The 18,108-nt window shown below is 35.0% G+C and overlaps 1 protein-coding gene across 1 annotated transcript in view; it reads left to right on the plus strand.

Moving 5' to 3' along the window:
* The window catches only part of NALCN (sodium leak channel, non-selective), a 243,686-nt gene that overhangs the window by 138,685 nt on the left and 86,893 nt on the right, over nucleotides 1-18,108 (plus strand). The window contains exons 13-15 of the mRNA XM_062566808.1: nucleotides 38-229; nucleotides 8,449-8,586; nucleotides 12,031-12,105. Of these exons, the coding sequence (XP_062422792.1) occupies nucleotides 38-229; nucleotides 8,449-8,586; nucleotides 12,031-12,105 (405 nt within the window). The remainder of the gene's footprint in view (nucleotides 1-37; nucleotides 230-8,448; nucleotides 8,587-12,030; nucleotides 12,106-18,108) is intronic.

Here is an 18,108-nt window from a genome sequence, read left to right on the forward strand (position 1 = left end):
AACAACTAATACATTGATATTTTCTCTTTCTTTGTAGGTTCTTAGAGTAGTTCGACTTATAAAGATTTCTCCTGCTTTGGAGGATTTTGTATATAAGATATTTGGACCAGGAAAAAAACTTGGGAGTTTGGTGGTATTTACTGCCAGCCTTTTAATTGTAATGTCAGCGATCAGTTTACAAATGTTCTGCTTTGTGGAAGAACTGGATAGATTTACAACTTTTCCACGGGCAAGTATAAGCAGCATTGATTATTTCTTGCTTGTTATTATTCTCTCATTATTAGTATATCATACTTGTTACTGTATTACCAATCTTGCTTTCCTTCTAAGAACCATGAAGCAGAATTAACTTGCATGGAGATAAAAGAGTTGTATTTTCTGGGTATGTCAGTCTTCCAGTCTGCCTTCAGTAGTGAAGTTTGGCTTAGGTGTTCTATTTCTGTTGTTGAGGGAATACAGAGAAATTATATTTACACACACTGATGGTGATACAGCACAGCATATGGTATAACAGTAGTCTAGCACAGTACAAAAAGAGTGTTCATGAGCACAACCATGAATAATATCCTTAAAATGTATATAAAACATGCCTACACATGATTTATATCTTCATATTATGAAAATGATTGTCCTTGATTTGTACAGGAATGCCTGTTTTGCACAGGACTGTAAAACCTGTTTGCACTGACAAAATAAGTGTTTGCCTTTGGGGCATAAATAATGATAAATAATGGAGATTTATGGACATTACATTAGATCAGAACAGAACATTGAAGATCAGTGGAAATTGGAGCTAATATATTTACTAATGCACACTGTTCTGAATGAAAATACTGCCATTTCTTTAATAATATATTAAATTGAGTGTACCTGGATTGGTTCCAGTCACAATTTATTTGTTTCTCTTATCCCAGCTTGGTTATCCACTGTATCTGTTTTAGTGAAACTGCATTGGTTGGAGCTATTAAATAAGAATGACAAAGGCAGCCTCAGGAGTCATGAATTTAACAAACAAAATGGCCAGGCAACAATTTGTAATTATCAACCTGTATTTGATGCATGGGATGCTAGCTATCAAATCTAAGACAAAATAATACCTACCCACAGGGAATAATGTAATGCCATGCTTTCTATTTTAGAAAAAGTCTGTAGGATCATTAAGAATTCAATGCAATTCTTTTCTGAAAGCTGAAGAAAGAAAAAAAAGATAATATAACTCAAGTTTTTCTTACAAAATCAGGCCTTTGTAGACTGAGTGATACTACCACTGTGCTGTGGTATCCCAATATGGATCTCAGAGGATCCAAATCCCATGTATAATTTATAAAACAAACTTCCAACTGCAAAAGTTTGAAATTATCATGGAATTTGTCTTTGGAATTAGTTTATTACTTATGCAAAACAGCAATGACAGTTCTGAAAGTATTATTATTGTATAATTCAAATAAGATATACACAACAATTTTCAGATTTTAACTAGATAAATAGGAGTAATGATCTGAGAAAGATCAACCTGCAGTAAAACATCGCTGAGATACATTAAGATATTAATAAACTTTTAAATTATTTTGGACATTTCAATGTGCATTAGACCTCAATAAGTATTTTTCTCATAATGAATTTTAGCTGTTATATCTACATATTGAAATATATGTGTGAATTTGCAGAAAATACTTCATCCAGCAAATTACACATTTGTTTAAAAACAGGAAATATCCAGATTTGTTTTCTATTTTCTGATTCGTTTCTTAGAAAAATACAAGACCTTTTACAACAAGAAAGCAGTGTTCCAGTAATACTGAATTGAAGTATTTAATACTTTTTTATATGATAGCTTGAATTAATAGTTTCTTCTTATTTTTTAGTCGTTCTCTATTTATATACATATACAATTAGTCGTAGTGATTCAAAGTATGATTTACAGTATGTGTTTTCCTGTTTAGTCTAATGAAGCAACTCTTTATAAGTTAATAGAGTCACGGAAAACTTTATAGTCCAAGATTTTGATAGGACAATGTCCATCTAAAGAGTGTCTTTCTAGCAAAGTTTAGGGAATTCCCACTAATACTGTCACTTCTGAATGAATACCACTGAATCAGTTTCCAATAAGACACTTATAAAATGTGTGCTTTGGGGTTTGCACGGAATGAATTATTTTCAAAGTGTGACTGAACAAGCACTTGGATTACTATATAATGTAGGTGATAGGAGGAGGTCTGCATCAGAAGAATTTGGTACTGTAGGTTTTTAGGGGGAAACAAGAATGAAGCTGCAATGGCAGGCACTGTTTGTTATTGTGGACTTTTTGCAGTTCTAAATATGCTGAGGACAAGTGCACTACGAAAAAATTATCACACTAGAGACTAAATTTTGAGGTTACACATTAAAGTGCCTTCAGCACTGAAGTAGACAAAACACATGAAATCATTTTGAAACCCTAAGTGCCTTACAGGAGGTCACAGTATGGGTTTTGGAACAAGCAGACCTCCTTCTTTCACTAATGCCTATAAATTGCATGTTTTCACATGGTTTCTTGACAACAGTCAATAGGCACAAGTTCAGTGTTTCTATGGTTACAAATTTCGCTGTTCTTCTTTTGACCATTGCAGCTTTCCAAATAGACTGGTTTTATCGCTAATATTAAGTATAAAAATATAGATGTTTTCTATACTTTTTTTAACAGATCTGCTATCTCTATTTTTGCACATCTTTTCTGCCTGCACATATTGAGCCCTGAGAAAAACAGGGAATAGCTGAGATCCACACACAAAATAAAAGAGAAATGAGAGAGTTCTGTTCAAAGGCATCCGTGGAAGATAGTTACCAAGAAATTTAAAGATTCACCGTATGGAAATCAAAACACATTTTTAGTGTCTCCAACTTCCATGTCCCTTAAATCACAGTTTCTCATGCAGTTTGGAGCCATGTATTGACTGCTCATTGTCTTGGATAAATTACGAAGCTAGGAGAGCTGCTGTTCTTTTAAATAGGTCAACACAAAATGAAATCCAGGCCCACCTGATGCCAATGGGATTTTTGCTATTGCCATTAGTCAGTATCAGAATCTACTATCTTCAGTAGAATCAGGACTTTTTCCTTTCAATCTTGAACTAGGAGGAGGCTCAAATTATGACATGTTAGTTCCAAGTATCATCCATTAAAATAACCAAACGGTATAGTCTTAATTCTTTGATGCAGTTTCAATCTTAGTCTCATTGACACATTTTTATAGAATAGCTGTTCTGCTCTCAGATGGGTTATTGAGCACTCATTAGTACATTAGGGAAAAAAAGCAAGTTCAACATAAGTAGAAAAGAATGCAAGCATTTCACAGTATTGGCCCAAATGTTAACTTAATTTACAGAAATAACACCACTTATTACAGAACTGCATTGATGAGTAAGGCCTTTGGGATTTGGTCCATAATATTTTATGAGCAAGGACCAGTTATGAGCCAAGTACGTTACAAATGAAAGTTTCCCAACTTTTCCTGTAGTAATCATGTAGCACCACCTCTGTAATGGATGGACAAGATACCAGAATTGTGACCCCTGCTGGTACATTTAACTGAACATTTGTTGATCATCCACTTAAAAAAAAAAAAAAAAAAAAAAAAAAGTAGTTTGACTTTCATCGTCAAAACAGCTAATTAAGTAATAGGGCATAAATACTCAAACTGACAGCCTTTTCTATAGCATAAATTAATTCAGAAATTCACCATTTGCATAAATCTTTAAGTCTTATCTTCACAGATGTTGATTCTGTCAGCTAGATGGTTGCATTTCAAATTCATTTTAAAATAAACAGTGGGAAGTATACCTTTCAACTAAAAATATCTTGCTCTGAAGGAGATTGCTGAGTGCAAAACACAGACTCATTGTACACTGCTCATTGTACACTGCCTTACTTTTTTTAAAAAAACCAGTATTTTGTCATATAAAGGACTTTTATTGTATAATATTAAATAAAAATCAAATAAATAATAAATAAAAATACTTAAATTGTATTAAAGTGATATACTATTAACTATGTCCATTATAGACAACTGTTTTAGAACCATACAATCAGTAAGGTTGGAAGGGACCTCTGGAGATCATCTAGTCCAACCTCCCCGCTCAGCAGGGTCACCTACAGCATGTTAGACAGGGTTGCATCCAGGCAGGCCTTGAAGATCTGCAGAGAAGGAGACTCCACAACCTCTCTGGGCAACTGTGCCAGTGCTCTGTCACTCTCACGTTCAGGCGGAAATTCCTGTGCTTCAGTTTCTGCCCATTGCCTCTTGTTTAGATGGAAGATTAGATTTTTACTATGCTAAAAGAGTATCTTTTCTAAGTTAACATACTGTTTGTAGTAATGAAGGGTTCACCACACAGTACTGGAGATATGTTTATACCTTGAAGAAATAATTAAAATACATTTTAAAAAAATCCAATAAACTAGAATATGTGATTCAGAATGAAGGATACTGCACTGCTTCAATTATGTGGTTACCCAGGGGTTTTTAAAGCCAGCAGCAGGCTGTATTGTTTTATATAGCATCTACCTTTCTTTCTATTTCAGCAGACTATCACACCAGTGAGAGATGACCCCCATTAGGTCCCGAGCTGCTCTGAGTACAGTGAAACAGTGATCGCCTCTTTTAGCTTTACCCCTGCCTGTGAAGGGAAGGTGAGGACTAGTGCTGTGCAGTGTTGCAGTACCCTGAGGGGATCGTTGTCTTCTTTACCCCCAAACACTGATATAAAGGCGGCTGAATTTCCTGTTGTTTCACACGTACTCCTCTGTCTACAGAAGGTCTCTCCTGAGCTGAAGTTCCCAGTATTTCTTTCTCTGGAGAGGCATGAGGTTTTTTACAGACAAAGATAACACATGCTGGTGTTCTGCCTTTTTTCTTTTTTCTTTCTTTTTTTTTTTTTTTTTTTTTTTTTTTTTTTTTGGAGACCCTCAGTAGGATTTTTTGCAAGAACATGTATCACTAGTAAAGTGATACAATTTTGTGCAGTATAAGGTGGCTCTGTGTGTGGTTGTGGGGGACACTGCTTCAAAGGGTTCCCCTCCAGGGGATAATCTGGGCACAAGTTAATGATATGCTAGTTAAGGCTGAGATTACTGATTGGAACATGCAAGTGAATGGTACTGTGCAAATTCCAGCATCTATGTTTGGGCTTTCACAGAAACGCATGAGATGATAGCTAAGATTTTAGCTGATATAAAGGATTTACGGAAAGGTAGTTGTGAGCAGTTTTCTCCATTTTGGGCTGCTACTGGCTTTTGTTCTCTATGAGATCTGTGTGTCCAAAGGAAAAGTCAGTACATTACATTTGGCCAAGATGTCGCTGATATAAGAATTTAAGTCTTACAGTTAGCTTCATCCCCCAATGTGTATGATCTCTTGAGTGCTTTGATCTATTTCATGTACTCCTTAGGTTTGCTCGTTATGAGTGATTTGGACTTGTAAGCTTAAACAGCTCTGAAAATTTGATCAGTGTTATTTCATTCTGAAAAGCAATTCTAAAATAGTTCTGCCTTACTCAAACCCCTTGGTCTAACAGTGTGTTTATACTTCTGCCTGCTTCAGAGGCTGCTATAGAGCATAATAGAAATAAGAAACTAAGCTGTATTCTTTTTTTTTTCTGTGTGAGAATCATCAAGAAAATTGTTTGCAAAGTTCATAATAGCTAAATGTGTGGGAGCCCCAGGGAGAGTACAAATGCACAGTTCTTCCTCCGGACATCATCTAGAGATACCATGACCCAATTTTTATTATTTTAAAATTTGTGCTATTTACAATGTGCAGAGAAGAAAAAACTTCAGTGCTAAGATCCTGTCCAGTGCTCAGAGAAAGTAGTCAGACACTGAGCTCAAGCACGGGCCTCTAGATACTGATGCTGCTTAATATTTAACTTTCCTCCTGGCTCCAGCTAATTCCAAGACAATCCCAGAGCACAGACAGGGCAATAGTTGTCTCCAGTTGGGCACTACAAAAACATAATTTGGACAGCAAGACTGCACCAGTTTTTATTGTCCCTGCCTTATCCATCCTCCAACACCATCCCTGCAAGCTTTGCACTTACAGGCCCTCCTTTCAAATTTTAGGTACATAGCACACCTTCTTGATTTCACGATACAGAAACCATAGTGTGCTGAGCTGTGCCGCATCCTTCTCATGATTTCAGATAGTTGGAACCAGCTTCTCCTCACCAAATAATAATGATGTACTGTAGTTAGAGGAACACCACATAGGGCCTGGAGCAGATGCAGGACCAAGTGCCATATAACATGCGCATGAACAGTCTACTGTAGAGTAGATTAGCCCTGAGAAGCATAATTCCACAATATTTACAGTGTGGATGTAGTCTTAAGAGTCTTGTTTGCACCAGGAAGAACTGCTTAGAGAAAATATTGTTTTATTTGAAGAATTCAGCAGACTTGATAGGGAACTAAAGAAAACTGTGTCTATAGTTAATATTAATATTAACATTATTATTACTAATTTATTAATAATTATTAACATTATTATTAATATAAACATGAAGCTAAACAGAGATATTTATGCCAGCAGATTCAAAAATGAACAAGAAATTTACAGTATTATTCTACAAGAGCATAGACCAGTCTATATGTTTTGGGCTTTTCCAGCATATGTTCAGGCTTAGGATAAGTTAATGCAAAGGGCTTTCTAGGTGCTGTTTCATTAAGGATGTAACAAGAATAGTTCTGTTCTGTTTGTGCCAAGGGCATTGTTGTGTTACTTCGTTGTTGCTTGGGGTGTCAGCCACACTGAGCATAGCTATAATATGTCTTCATCACTATAAGCTGCATCAACACTTTGAATTAGAGGAACCATATTAACAGGAAGCTGTGTTGTTGACATCATATTTCAGTTTCCAGCACATTTTGTGGTAGGTTTTAAAATTCAGTAAGATACCAGCTCTAATCCTTGCTATCTGAAAATAAATTCATTTTTAATATCAAGCAAAAGCAATAGAATTTATGCAGCAGTTTGGCCGTAGCTAATGTTTTAGAAGTATTGAGATCTGCGCACCACTTAGATACCAGAGTCAAACTTCTGTGACTAAGGCAGAGCAGAGTCTAGATATGATACACATTTCATGCTTGCACATTTGTCAAACTCTGTTCAGTGCTGGTCTGTGCTGTAGTCTTTTGGGTGGCATGAATTTCACCAACCATGCAAACCTCTACATTGATGCGTTTTGAGATGTCAGTGAAGTATAGACAGAAGGTGATTCATCTCAATTTACACTGAGATGAGACAAAAGTACTTATATCTCTCAAATTACTATAAAATAAGCTTTGAGCGAGTAGCTTAAATTCCAAAGCCTGTAATGGTTATGGCTGCATTTGATCAGATGAATTGTACTCCTGGCTTGGGCTCTTTCTTCTTCCTGGTGATTCCCAGTTCTACGAGCAACCCTTCTGTAAAGTGCAGCTTTCTCAGCTTTCTCCAGAAAGCTCATTATGAGATCCTTGGTCCCAGGTACCGCCTTTGGCCTTAACCAGTTTTCTGTCTCTGAACCTGTTTGCAAATGACCGGAAATGTGCCCAGAAAATCATACCACATCTCTAGCATTCAGACTAGGTGAATGGATACTGAGTATTGATCTTCATAAATAGTTAAAAATTTGTGTATATTATGAAAAAAATGGCAGTAGATGAAATTTAGCCTATCTTCTGCTTTACATGGCTCGAGTGCAGGTTTGGGGCTTAAAATGCCTAGAACATCTAGATTTTAGGGTTCATCTGGGTTCATATATTGCCTATCTCAAAAGACAGTGTGTTAAAACACTTCCTTTATTCCTTCTATTTTTGATGTGCACTCCTGGTTTTAGAGATTTGAAAATGTTACAGAAACATTTCCCCAAAGAATACGACTTAATATATCATAGAATAATTTGACTGAATGAAACAGATGAACAGATGGAAGAACTGAGGCCATGCTTTCTTTTTTTTATTATTATTATTTTTTTGGTTAATCTCACTTGTGAAATGCCTAGAATGCTATTGCTGTTAAAATGATACAAATGTATGGTCTGATTAAATTACGGTTAATTTTAGGCACATTTGGAGAGATAGGCACATTATAGAGAGCTAACACTCAAGAATAAGCATAATGACAGCACAGTATAGCACTCAAAGCAATAAGCTATAATGCACAGGATTTCTTCTATTTTATCAGCACTAGAGGAAACCAGAGAGTGCTTCATATGGGCTAGTGGACCTAGGAGTATGTTTACAAGTTGCAGAATATTAAATCTCAGTCAAGGTTAACTCTTGCTCTGAAAGTAGCATTTCACTTGACTTTACAAATTTAAATCCACTTATGTTATCTTTTAAGTTAAAAAAAAAAGTCTTCTACTCCATTAAATCAACTTGAGGCTTGTGTCTCTGAAACTATTTTAATATAATTCATTAATCTATTTCTTGCAGGCATTCATGTCAATGTTTCAGATTCTTACCCAGGAAGGATGGGTAGATGTCATGGATCAGACACTGAATGCTGTAGGACATATGTGGGCACCAGTAGTTGCTATTTACTTCATACTTTATCATCTTTTTGCTACTCTGGTAAGTTTTGACATGCAAATGTGCTATACTTTTCTTTGTTCTGAATTACTGTCATAGCTCTTGCCTTACTTTACTCAGCTGGTTAAGCCTAATTGTGAAGCTCATTTTCAGCATAGAGGGCTTTAGGATTAGTTCTTTGATGTGGTACAATTTACTCCTCAGTCATGTGGCATAAGGTGATGAGCCTTTGTTTGGGTCTTTGGTATTCTTCATAAGATCCAATACTGTTAAACTGATACTTGTTAACTATCTTGTTCCTTCACAGTTCTGATGATTGCAGAATGGAGTAAGCACTTTTATTTATCACGTAGAATGTCTTCTCAATCTCCATTGCATTCTGTTTGCAGCTGTAATTGAAGTCAGAAGTGTAAAGCCTCAGGGTGCAAACTCCTAATTAGAAATCATTGCTTTCCTGTTGTGTGATGCAAAATCAACACAAGGGAAATACATCATGTAGCATATCAAGCAATAAAAGAATGAGAATTAATAAAGTAGTTCCTGCATGTACATGGAAATGGGGATTATATCTGAAAAAGATTTTTTTTCCTGTATGCATTTCAGATAGGATGATTACATTTTTCTTTAGAGAAAATGGTAATGAAAACAGCTTTTTGGAAATCTTACATCAATTAGGGCTTGTTACTGTATGTATTTCAAATACCAAACTCAGAGAAAATGCACAATTAGGGGAATAATCATTTTAGCTATCCCTAGTTCTCCTCTACTTTTGCTCATTTTATATTTTGCATTTAATATAGTGTTTGGATGCACTTATTTGTATTTCCACTTTCTTCATTCCTTTTTCTTTCTTTGCTTAGTGTTGGCTGCTTATGTAAGTTACTAACTGTATTTATACAGTTTCTATTTGCCCCCAGCTTCCTATTTTTACTTCATTATGTGCTCTGTTTCACTTGCAATGACGAAATGGTCAAATGGTCAATTGTGGACACAGCAGGCTCCTTCACGTAGGCTGACATTCTGTCCGTTTAATAAACGGACATTTGATTCTTTTAGAGATGCTTAGCCAAATTTAAAAAATAAGCTGAATGAGTATGCATATCAGCAGATACATAGGACTTCTATTCTTCTGGGAAGGATCAGAAGATTCCTCAGGGTCTGTAATAGCAATTTATCATTCTAAAAAGGTCTTCAAAGCTCCTGGGAAGTGGGAATGGAAAGCAAAAAAGAAGTGGATTTTGGTCATGGATTTGAAAACTGTAACTGGTTAGAGAATCTTGCTGCTGTTTTTCTGATGCTCTGCAAAGAACATTGTTTGAACTCCATTTTTTTCTCATATGACAACTCTGTTTTGAATGAGTCATATAGGACTTCTCTGTTCACATAACCCGCTTATTATTCCAGGAGCTGAGGTACCTCCCTGTGCAACATCCTGAGTTTTTTTCTAGAGAATTTTTATTTAATTACATGGTCCTTGCTTTGTTTCATAGGTGTACACATTTCTTCTCATTCACATAAATTGTGCTTATATGAAGAAACTTTGGTCATAGAACTTTGCAGAGTTACCTGTTACTATGAAGTTGTTAGCTTCAGTTTTGAGATTTTCCTTAGACATTGGAAAGAAGAAACTCTGTAGAACAGAGTTGTGTGGAGGCAAAAAAACTCTTAAAGAAAGAAAATAGCATGAAACTGGTGAAGGAGCATGAGAACGGTTGGGCTGTTACTGAAACCAAGAAGAGATCTAAGAATAAAGAGCAGTAAATAAATAACAAGAATGAAGTCAAATGAAGGAATAATTTTCATCAGCCAGAAGAAGGGGGAGGATTAGAATTGAGAAATGATAATTGCAGGCATTTGGCAAAGGAGACTGTTGAGCTTTGGAAAGAAATGAATAGGTTTCACAATAAGAGGCAAAGAAAAGTTGAAGCTCAGAAAACAAAACCTGTCTTGGAAGTGAAGACTGTTATTAATCAAGATGGCAGTGCAGGAAGTTAAACAAATAATAAGTTTGGGTTTAAATGTTCTATTGTGGTAACTGCTCTGGTTCTTGCTGATGTGAAAAGAGAGTTAATGAGAGTCTTGATGTGTCTTGATACATAGATGTGCGCAAAGCAGGAAGGTTGTAAGTGGAGATATATTTAATGAGTACTGTATTTCTTTTTAGCATGGAACAATACTTCCTTAACTAATGTGCTCTGAGCAGCAGGTAATAGAGAATCACAGACTATGTAATGTGTCTAAAGAAGAAAAATACTATAAATTACATTAAAAATCTAACAAAATGATAGCAAAACTGTTCGCCAACAATTAGTGATCAAAGTGCTTTGTTCCAGGGATTATGTATTTCATCAAAATTCTGTCTTTCTTTACTTTTCTGAAGGCCATCTTAACTTTCACAGATCATAGCAAGCAGGTTACTGAAATGTGCATGAGGTACTGTTTAGGTATGTGAAATATTTAATACGTCTTTTCTAATAGCTGTAGAAATTTTAAAATAGTGTTTATGCCAGTTTTCTCCTAAAAGAACATTCCTTTTTCCGAAGACTGACATTTTACAAATGCACAGGTGAGAGTCCTTTCTTCATCTTTCTTGCTTTCATAGTTGATGGAGAGAAAATGAATCTTGCTTTAAAATGAGATCCAGACACCCAGCTCAGATGTGCACATCTGCATTTGAACAGATGAGTTTCAAACTCTGTCTGGTGTACTAAGCTATTTAAATTTCATCTTCCATATAGGTTGCAATCATTTTCCAGTATTTTTGAATGACAGATAAACTTACATTTCACTTACAGCAATGGTGAACAGCTACTGTGTCTGCTCTGGATGAAAATCAGTGAGGATTTGGACAGTTGTCACTCAGTGGTGCAAGACCACAGAAATACTAAACCTTGTAATCTTTTAAGAAACCTTAGATTCCTATTGATATCTGTAGGAAATTAGTGCTTACCTATAGGAGCTCAATATATTTGTAGATATTTGCCTGTTTTAATTTAGAAAATGACATTTATATGCTTAAGTCAAATAGGATCAGATTTGCAAACACACTTAAACAACTAGGAATGCAGGAAAGGTGTAGGGTGCTTACGTCACTTCTGTACTATCTTTTGTAAACTGTATGTGTTCTGCTCTATGTTTCATGTTTTTATATCTCTGATGAATATAATTTCCTTTTCCTGTTTGATAGGTATATTGTTAAGCATACATAATGAATTGGTCATGAAACATAGAACTGATTTTTTAAAATTCATGTAGTAATTGTACGATAGGCTAAAAACAATTTATTACTTACAAAATGGCTCTCAGGCATATAGTAGCATGCTCTTATTAGTTCAACAGCTATCAAAGGCAAGACTCCTACTTATATCAGAGACCCTCATATTTTCCCTGGCATTTAATAGTACTTCTTAAGAAAATTCAGGCCAGCTTTAAAAATAATTATTATTTTAAAATAATTGTTATTTATAAATAATAATTGTTTCGTAGATTCTACTCAGCTTGTTTGTTGCTGTTATTTTGGACAACTTGGAACTCGATGAAGATCTAAAGAAACTTAAACAAGTAAGTACATGTTTTTATTATGCTTGAAAATGTTTTCAATAAAGTATGACTGTACTGGTGTTCTCGTAAGGAGACATCTTCATGAAAATGAACAAAATAGGAGATACTGAAGAGAATGGCAGTAGATAGCCATAGAGATGGCCAGTTAGATAGTTGAATGTCACGCTGTGTTAGAAATTAAGAGATTACAAGAGATTTAGAAATTGATTTAAATGTTCAGTGAAAGTCAGTTTAGATAGTCATGTAATTCAAATAATTTAATAATCCCTGCTGGGTAATCTTTTTGATCACTATCTGTCAATAATCTACTTATTGATAAGCAAAGTGTTGTTTGGCCTATTTTTATATTCAGGAAGGCACTATCATGTGACCATTGAACAACAGGCTAGATAGTTACAGGTCTGTGGTTACACCACAGCATGAAAAGCATGTAGCAATGCAGTGTTCTTCCTTCCCTACGCCAGTCCTGAGTAGGATGTGAAGCACCAGAGACCCAATTCTGATGAGAGTGAACTTTTGTCGTGTGTAACTCCCATAGCTTCTTATAAGTGAAGTTAATTAGAGCAAGACGGACAATCTTCCTCACTGTAGGCACCACATGTTAAAACGCCGTGAGCTGTAAGATGTGTACAACACACAGTAGACCTCCCACAGGGTCTGGCAAGGGTCCATAGACAAGACCCTTGGGGTAAAGGAGGGTGGACTGAATTGCTAGCTGATTCCTAAGGACACTTGGCAAAGTTAACTTGCTCCGTTCACACTCCAGATTTGTGGATTCAGATTATCTAGAAACCTATGTCTCATGCTTGAACCCCAGAATGACAGTCAGATAAGACAAATGGAACTAGAGAGCTCATGTTGGCCATCTTGACCTTGTAGGCAAACCACCAGAAAGCGAGGTATCAGTGTGTGTTACATAAATACACAGGTGTGAGTTAGTCTACACAAAGAATAGCAAAATCCTCAACATTTACTTATTTCATGCACAAAATAGCAAACATCTTACTGTGTGGAAACTATTTTTGTAATACTCAGTTTATTGCCTTCTTTCACTCATGTTTTATTGTTTTTGTTCACCTTTCCATCAGCATTTGGTGTAGACTATGTTCTTTCACTTTCTGGAAAATAATCTCCCAGATAGTTTAGTCATTTTGTTTCGAATTATTACATTGGAGCTAATTATTTCTAACATATTTTCCTTTTTTGTATTATTTTTCTTTCACTCTCAAAACTAAAATGATGTGTTTATAGACTTACTATATTTGTATTATGTGTACTAATTTTCTACAAACTTCTTAGTGGTCTAAGAATGTTAATTGTGAATTTAGAGATTATATGTTTCACATATTTGCAGTTAATGTGTGGGATGTGTCAAACTAATATTACCTCCAGATCTTCTCTTGCTTCAAGGCGCTAACAAGTAATAACATTATATAGATACTTTAAGATCTTCTTTATAGAATTCAGTATTGTTTTTCCTGTTTCAGTGTTATGTATCAGTACTGAATTGCAAATTTGAAATAAGTTAAGAGGCAGGTTTTTCTGACACAGAGAAATATAAATACTGGGTTTCAATTAATCAGCTCACATATGTAAAATGAGAGATCTTATAGTTGATTCTGGGATGGCCAGGCAGTCTTAAGCAATGTTCAGACAGAGTAAGCAATGTCGTATCGTACTGATAATTTAACAGCAAAATGTCTATATGAGTTAGTAGTATAAACCAACTTTCTGAAGTGAAGAGCTTAAGATTTGAAATCCTGTGGCTTTTCCATGAAACTTAGTTTCTTCAATTCATAAACCAAACCAAAATTCTACATTTTGTTCATGAAATGACAGTAGTAGGACTTTGTGTATTGAAAGGACACCACTGGAACTAGTGGACAAAAAGCAACGATGATAAGCCACTACATGAGCCTGCAATCTGGTTAGCTCGGTAGGAAGCCTGTCTCCGTTACAGCAGACACTCAGGGTAGAGTATGAGAAGTAGAGCACGCACAAGACATACGTAAATGTTGCTTGTTTTAAAAATACTTATGGTGAAAGCAGGTAAGATACTGGTTCTTGGAACTGAATCATATGGAATGACTGGAATTGATTAAGTGACTGAAGCAGAAAAGGTTTCTTGTGGGGTAAATGTGTTGGTATCACTGGCTCAATGCTGATAGTGACTGTGCACAATTATACTGAGTTATTGGTTGTCTTATCTCAGATGGTAAAGCAGGAAGAGTTTTTAATTCAGTGTGATGTTGAATTCTCCAATAAAAATGTACTATAAGATGGAGGAATATTGTGAGATAATTGCTATGTTTTAATCAAGACCATTTCTGTAAAGAAGTAGATCTCTACCCTTTCAGACGAAAATTTTCTAACATCTACAAAAGCTGAATGGTGTTCTATGAGATGAATCAAATCATTCAAATTGTTAATGTAAAATACTGATTCATTAAAAATGATGAAACAGCAATGCTCTCAAAAGTATTTCCATCTTCCTGTTTGCATTTTTTCCCTGCTTTTAATGGCTGTACAGTGTGGGGCCCAGAGCATTTTAAAATGATAAAGGAATGAATGATTTTCAAAGAAGGAGGGAGAATATATTTAGGTCATAATTGACACTTAACTAATAATTCCTTCTAGGATGTATAGTTCTTAAGTATATCTTAATACCTTTTCTAATCTTGATAATAAAAATAATAATAATACTTATCTTTCAGATTATTGAGATAGGACTAATTGGTTCATATTTCCATAGTACTCCAGAATATAAAGTGGTATGTAAATAGTTGATACTGATGTTGGTTCAGTAAATGTGCTTAAAAATGAGTAAATCAAAGCAAAAAATACATTAAATGAATAAATGATTATAGCTAAGGTTGTAAAATAATGCAATTAGAAGTTAGTAAATTAGAATTAAATTTGCCTGTGCAAATTTAGTTAAGGATATACATCATGAATCAGATTTTAATTAGATCATTACATAATATTCTTTTGTTAAGTCTGGCCTCATTTAGTGCAAAGAGTGCATAGAGCTCACTTTAATAAGCAACTAGTCAATATTTTTTCTCAATATTGTGCAGTGTTTGACCCCTATGTTGCATTTACTACACAGTATTAAAGCTTTGCTCTGAAGACAGAACTATTAATCTGCTTGCTGACTTCTTTATGGTATCCCCCCATGAGTGCCTAGAACAAACATAAAACCTTTTAAAGTTTGATTTAGGTGATTTACTTAGCATCGCATAGGAACCCAGGAACAGGGAAGAATAGAATTTATTTTTCCAAAACACTATTCAGCTGACTTAAAAACATGATTATTCTTTGTGTTCTTATAGCTCCTTGCTTCATTCATAATACACCATTTGTCTCATCCTCTAGGCTGTGTCCACTGTGATAGTTCGAGTTAAGTAAAGTCAAGTAAAAGGGAGTTATACTATAGCTTATAGTCATGAACTATTTGTACAATAAATCCAAAAATTTTATCTTCTATAACAATTCAGGCTGACCCTTAACTTGTAGATAGGAGGTTGATCCTGTTCATCTTCCAGCTCTGTCCTCTTCAGTGATGTTTAGTGCATCAGTTACGCAGATGATACAGATCTTAGGTAGAAGAAATCTATCAACTACAGTTAGGGCTTTCTTCTCTTGTATTCCTGTCTTTTGATCCCTTTCTGTTGCCCCAAAGTGCGAAAGAAACTTAAAGAATTTCTTTAAAAGCCTGTTGTGAGAACTTTGGATTTTTCTCTTTTGAAATTCAGCTATGTTGCATGAGATGAATTATTATTAACCATCTGTTGTTTGAATCCTTCAAAAAAGAGTTATAATAGATTACAAGTCATGATCTTCCTCTACAAAAGTTGTATTTTCTCCATTTTCCACATATTTACTATTTCAATTTTATTGCGTTTCTATAAATTTGCCTAAATATGAAGTTAGACTGATTAGTTTTTCAGTATCCTGTGCTCCATCTGAAAAACCCTTTTTTTAAAGTTAGCATCACATTTGCCACTTCCCTTCCTCTGGTTACTGAGTTTAGTTAGGTGATAGCTTGTTCACCACCGTGAGTATGTCAGCATTGTCATATCTGAGTTCCTGTAGAAGTCTTGAATGAATATCATCTGGTCTTGAATAGTAAGAAATTGACCTTGAATCAATTATATTCCAAAAGCTTTTCTCCTGACACTTTTGTTTTCAATTAAACTTCCATACAGTTTAGAGTCTTCTTTGAACTACTCTGTGGTGAACACAATTCATTTTGCTTTTCTGTTTTGGTTTTATTTTTTCTGAATACTCTTTAATAGTATCCTGTTGCTTTCCTAGGGGTCTCTGGCAATCTCGTTGCTTTCTATATCTTTTTAAAAGTTTTCATATTAGATTTTATTTCTTTAGCAAGTAGTCCCCCAAAATCTTCCGTGATCTGCGTTGTTTTATGTAAAAATTGCCAGGATCATGCTCTTTTCTGATTCTTTGTTCAGCATATAACTTCCCATTCTGAAATATATCTATTTATTTTTAAAAGCTTTCTTTCCACCCCATTTCACGATGCTGGCCTTCTTGAAGTGTTTCTGTAAGTAAGTGGCAGGTGTATTCTTGTGCCTCTAAAACAGTATATTCAAGCTAACTCCATACACCACCACTCCAGTTTCTCTCATTTTGCAGCTCCTTTTAATCACAAGGCTGTTCTTTTTAACAGCCATGTGGTGTTAAGTAAGCACCTTTTTTACTATAGTAATTATTTTGGTTTTTATTTCTACATTAGAAGAATTTGAGTTTTAAAGTAGTTTGATCACTGTTATGGGGTAGCTCTTTGGTAGTTACACTGTGAACTGGATCTTGCTTGGCACTAAATCATGAAATGCTTCTCCACTTACATGTTCTCAGACTAGATGACTCGAAGAGTCATTTCTTTCTTCCATCCATTCCTATACCTACATAAGGGTAAACAAAGGCTCCCCACTATTATGAATATTTGTCCTCACACCTTTAATATTACTATCTAACTCTGAGAGTTTTATGCAGAATATTTCCTCCATTTAGGCATGCATTTTCACTACAGAAAGATTCTATGCTGTTTGTACATACAGTTACCTTATTTACTTTTTTTGGCTGTAGCTATTCTCTGAAAAATAGCACCAGTCCTTCTCTGGTGCAGTGTGTTATCAGTCTGTATGTCACCTAAAATGTATGTTAAAAATGATTAGAAGACTATTAAACAAAAGTAAAAACATTACAGTTCTACCACATACATCCATTATGCATCTATGTCTCAATATTGCATGCAGATAGGGTCACTTTCTTTTTAAAAATAAGGCATAGTAAGCCTAGAAAAGACACATAAAAGGATAATGATGATTTTCACCTTATAACTGAGGCAGAGGCTATTGTAGAGTTAGATGAAATCACAAAAGGTGTGAGAAGTTGAATGGAGGCAGACTATTTTACTTTTTCCATGGTAAGAAAATGAGAGGGGAAAAAGAACAAACAAGAGGAAGTACTTTGTTTTGTTTTAAAATTAATGAGAAAAAAAAATCTTATAAGGGCCAGTGATTTAAATGTAGCTTTCAGTCCCAGAAATTGCCAAAGACAGGAGAGTGTACAGGAAGCATAATTGTTCTGTATTTGATCTGCTTTTATACTCATTTCCCATCCTTCTGCTGGTCCATATCAGAGAGAGGATACTGGTGGGATAGACCTTTGATCTAACCTGGTGCAATCATTTTGATGCCCCTCCTGTTCCATGATATAAACAGGATTTCAGGAGCAACACAACAAGGAACTCAAACCATGGAGCCAAATGTTGGTTAAAACCACACATGCACTTTACTGTGTTATACTTCCAAGAGAGAAAGAAGAGAAAAATAATCTCAAGCATCTTTGAGTATAAGCACTAGCCTAACTTCCTTAGATGAGTAAACATACTTCTGTAATCTTATCTCTCAGAATTCCCTAGTTAAAACATACATAATTTTCAAAATATTAAAATGTAAAATGGCCTTCATTTGCCTT

This window comes from Rhea pennata, chromosome 1 (genome assembly GCF_028389875.1).
Source record: "Rhea pennata isolate bPtePen1 chromosome 1, bPtePen1.pri, whole genome shotgun sequence".
Taxonomy (NCBI): domain Eukaryota; kingdom Metazoa; phylum Chordata; class Aves; order Rheiformes; family Rheidae; genus Rhea; species Rhea pennata.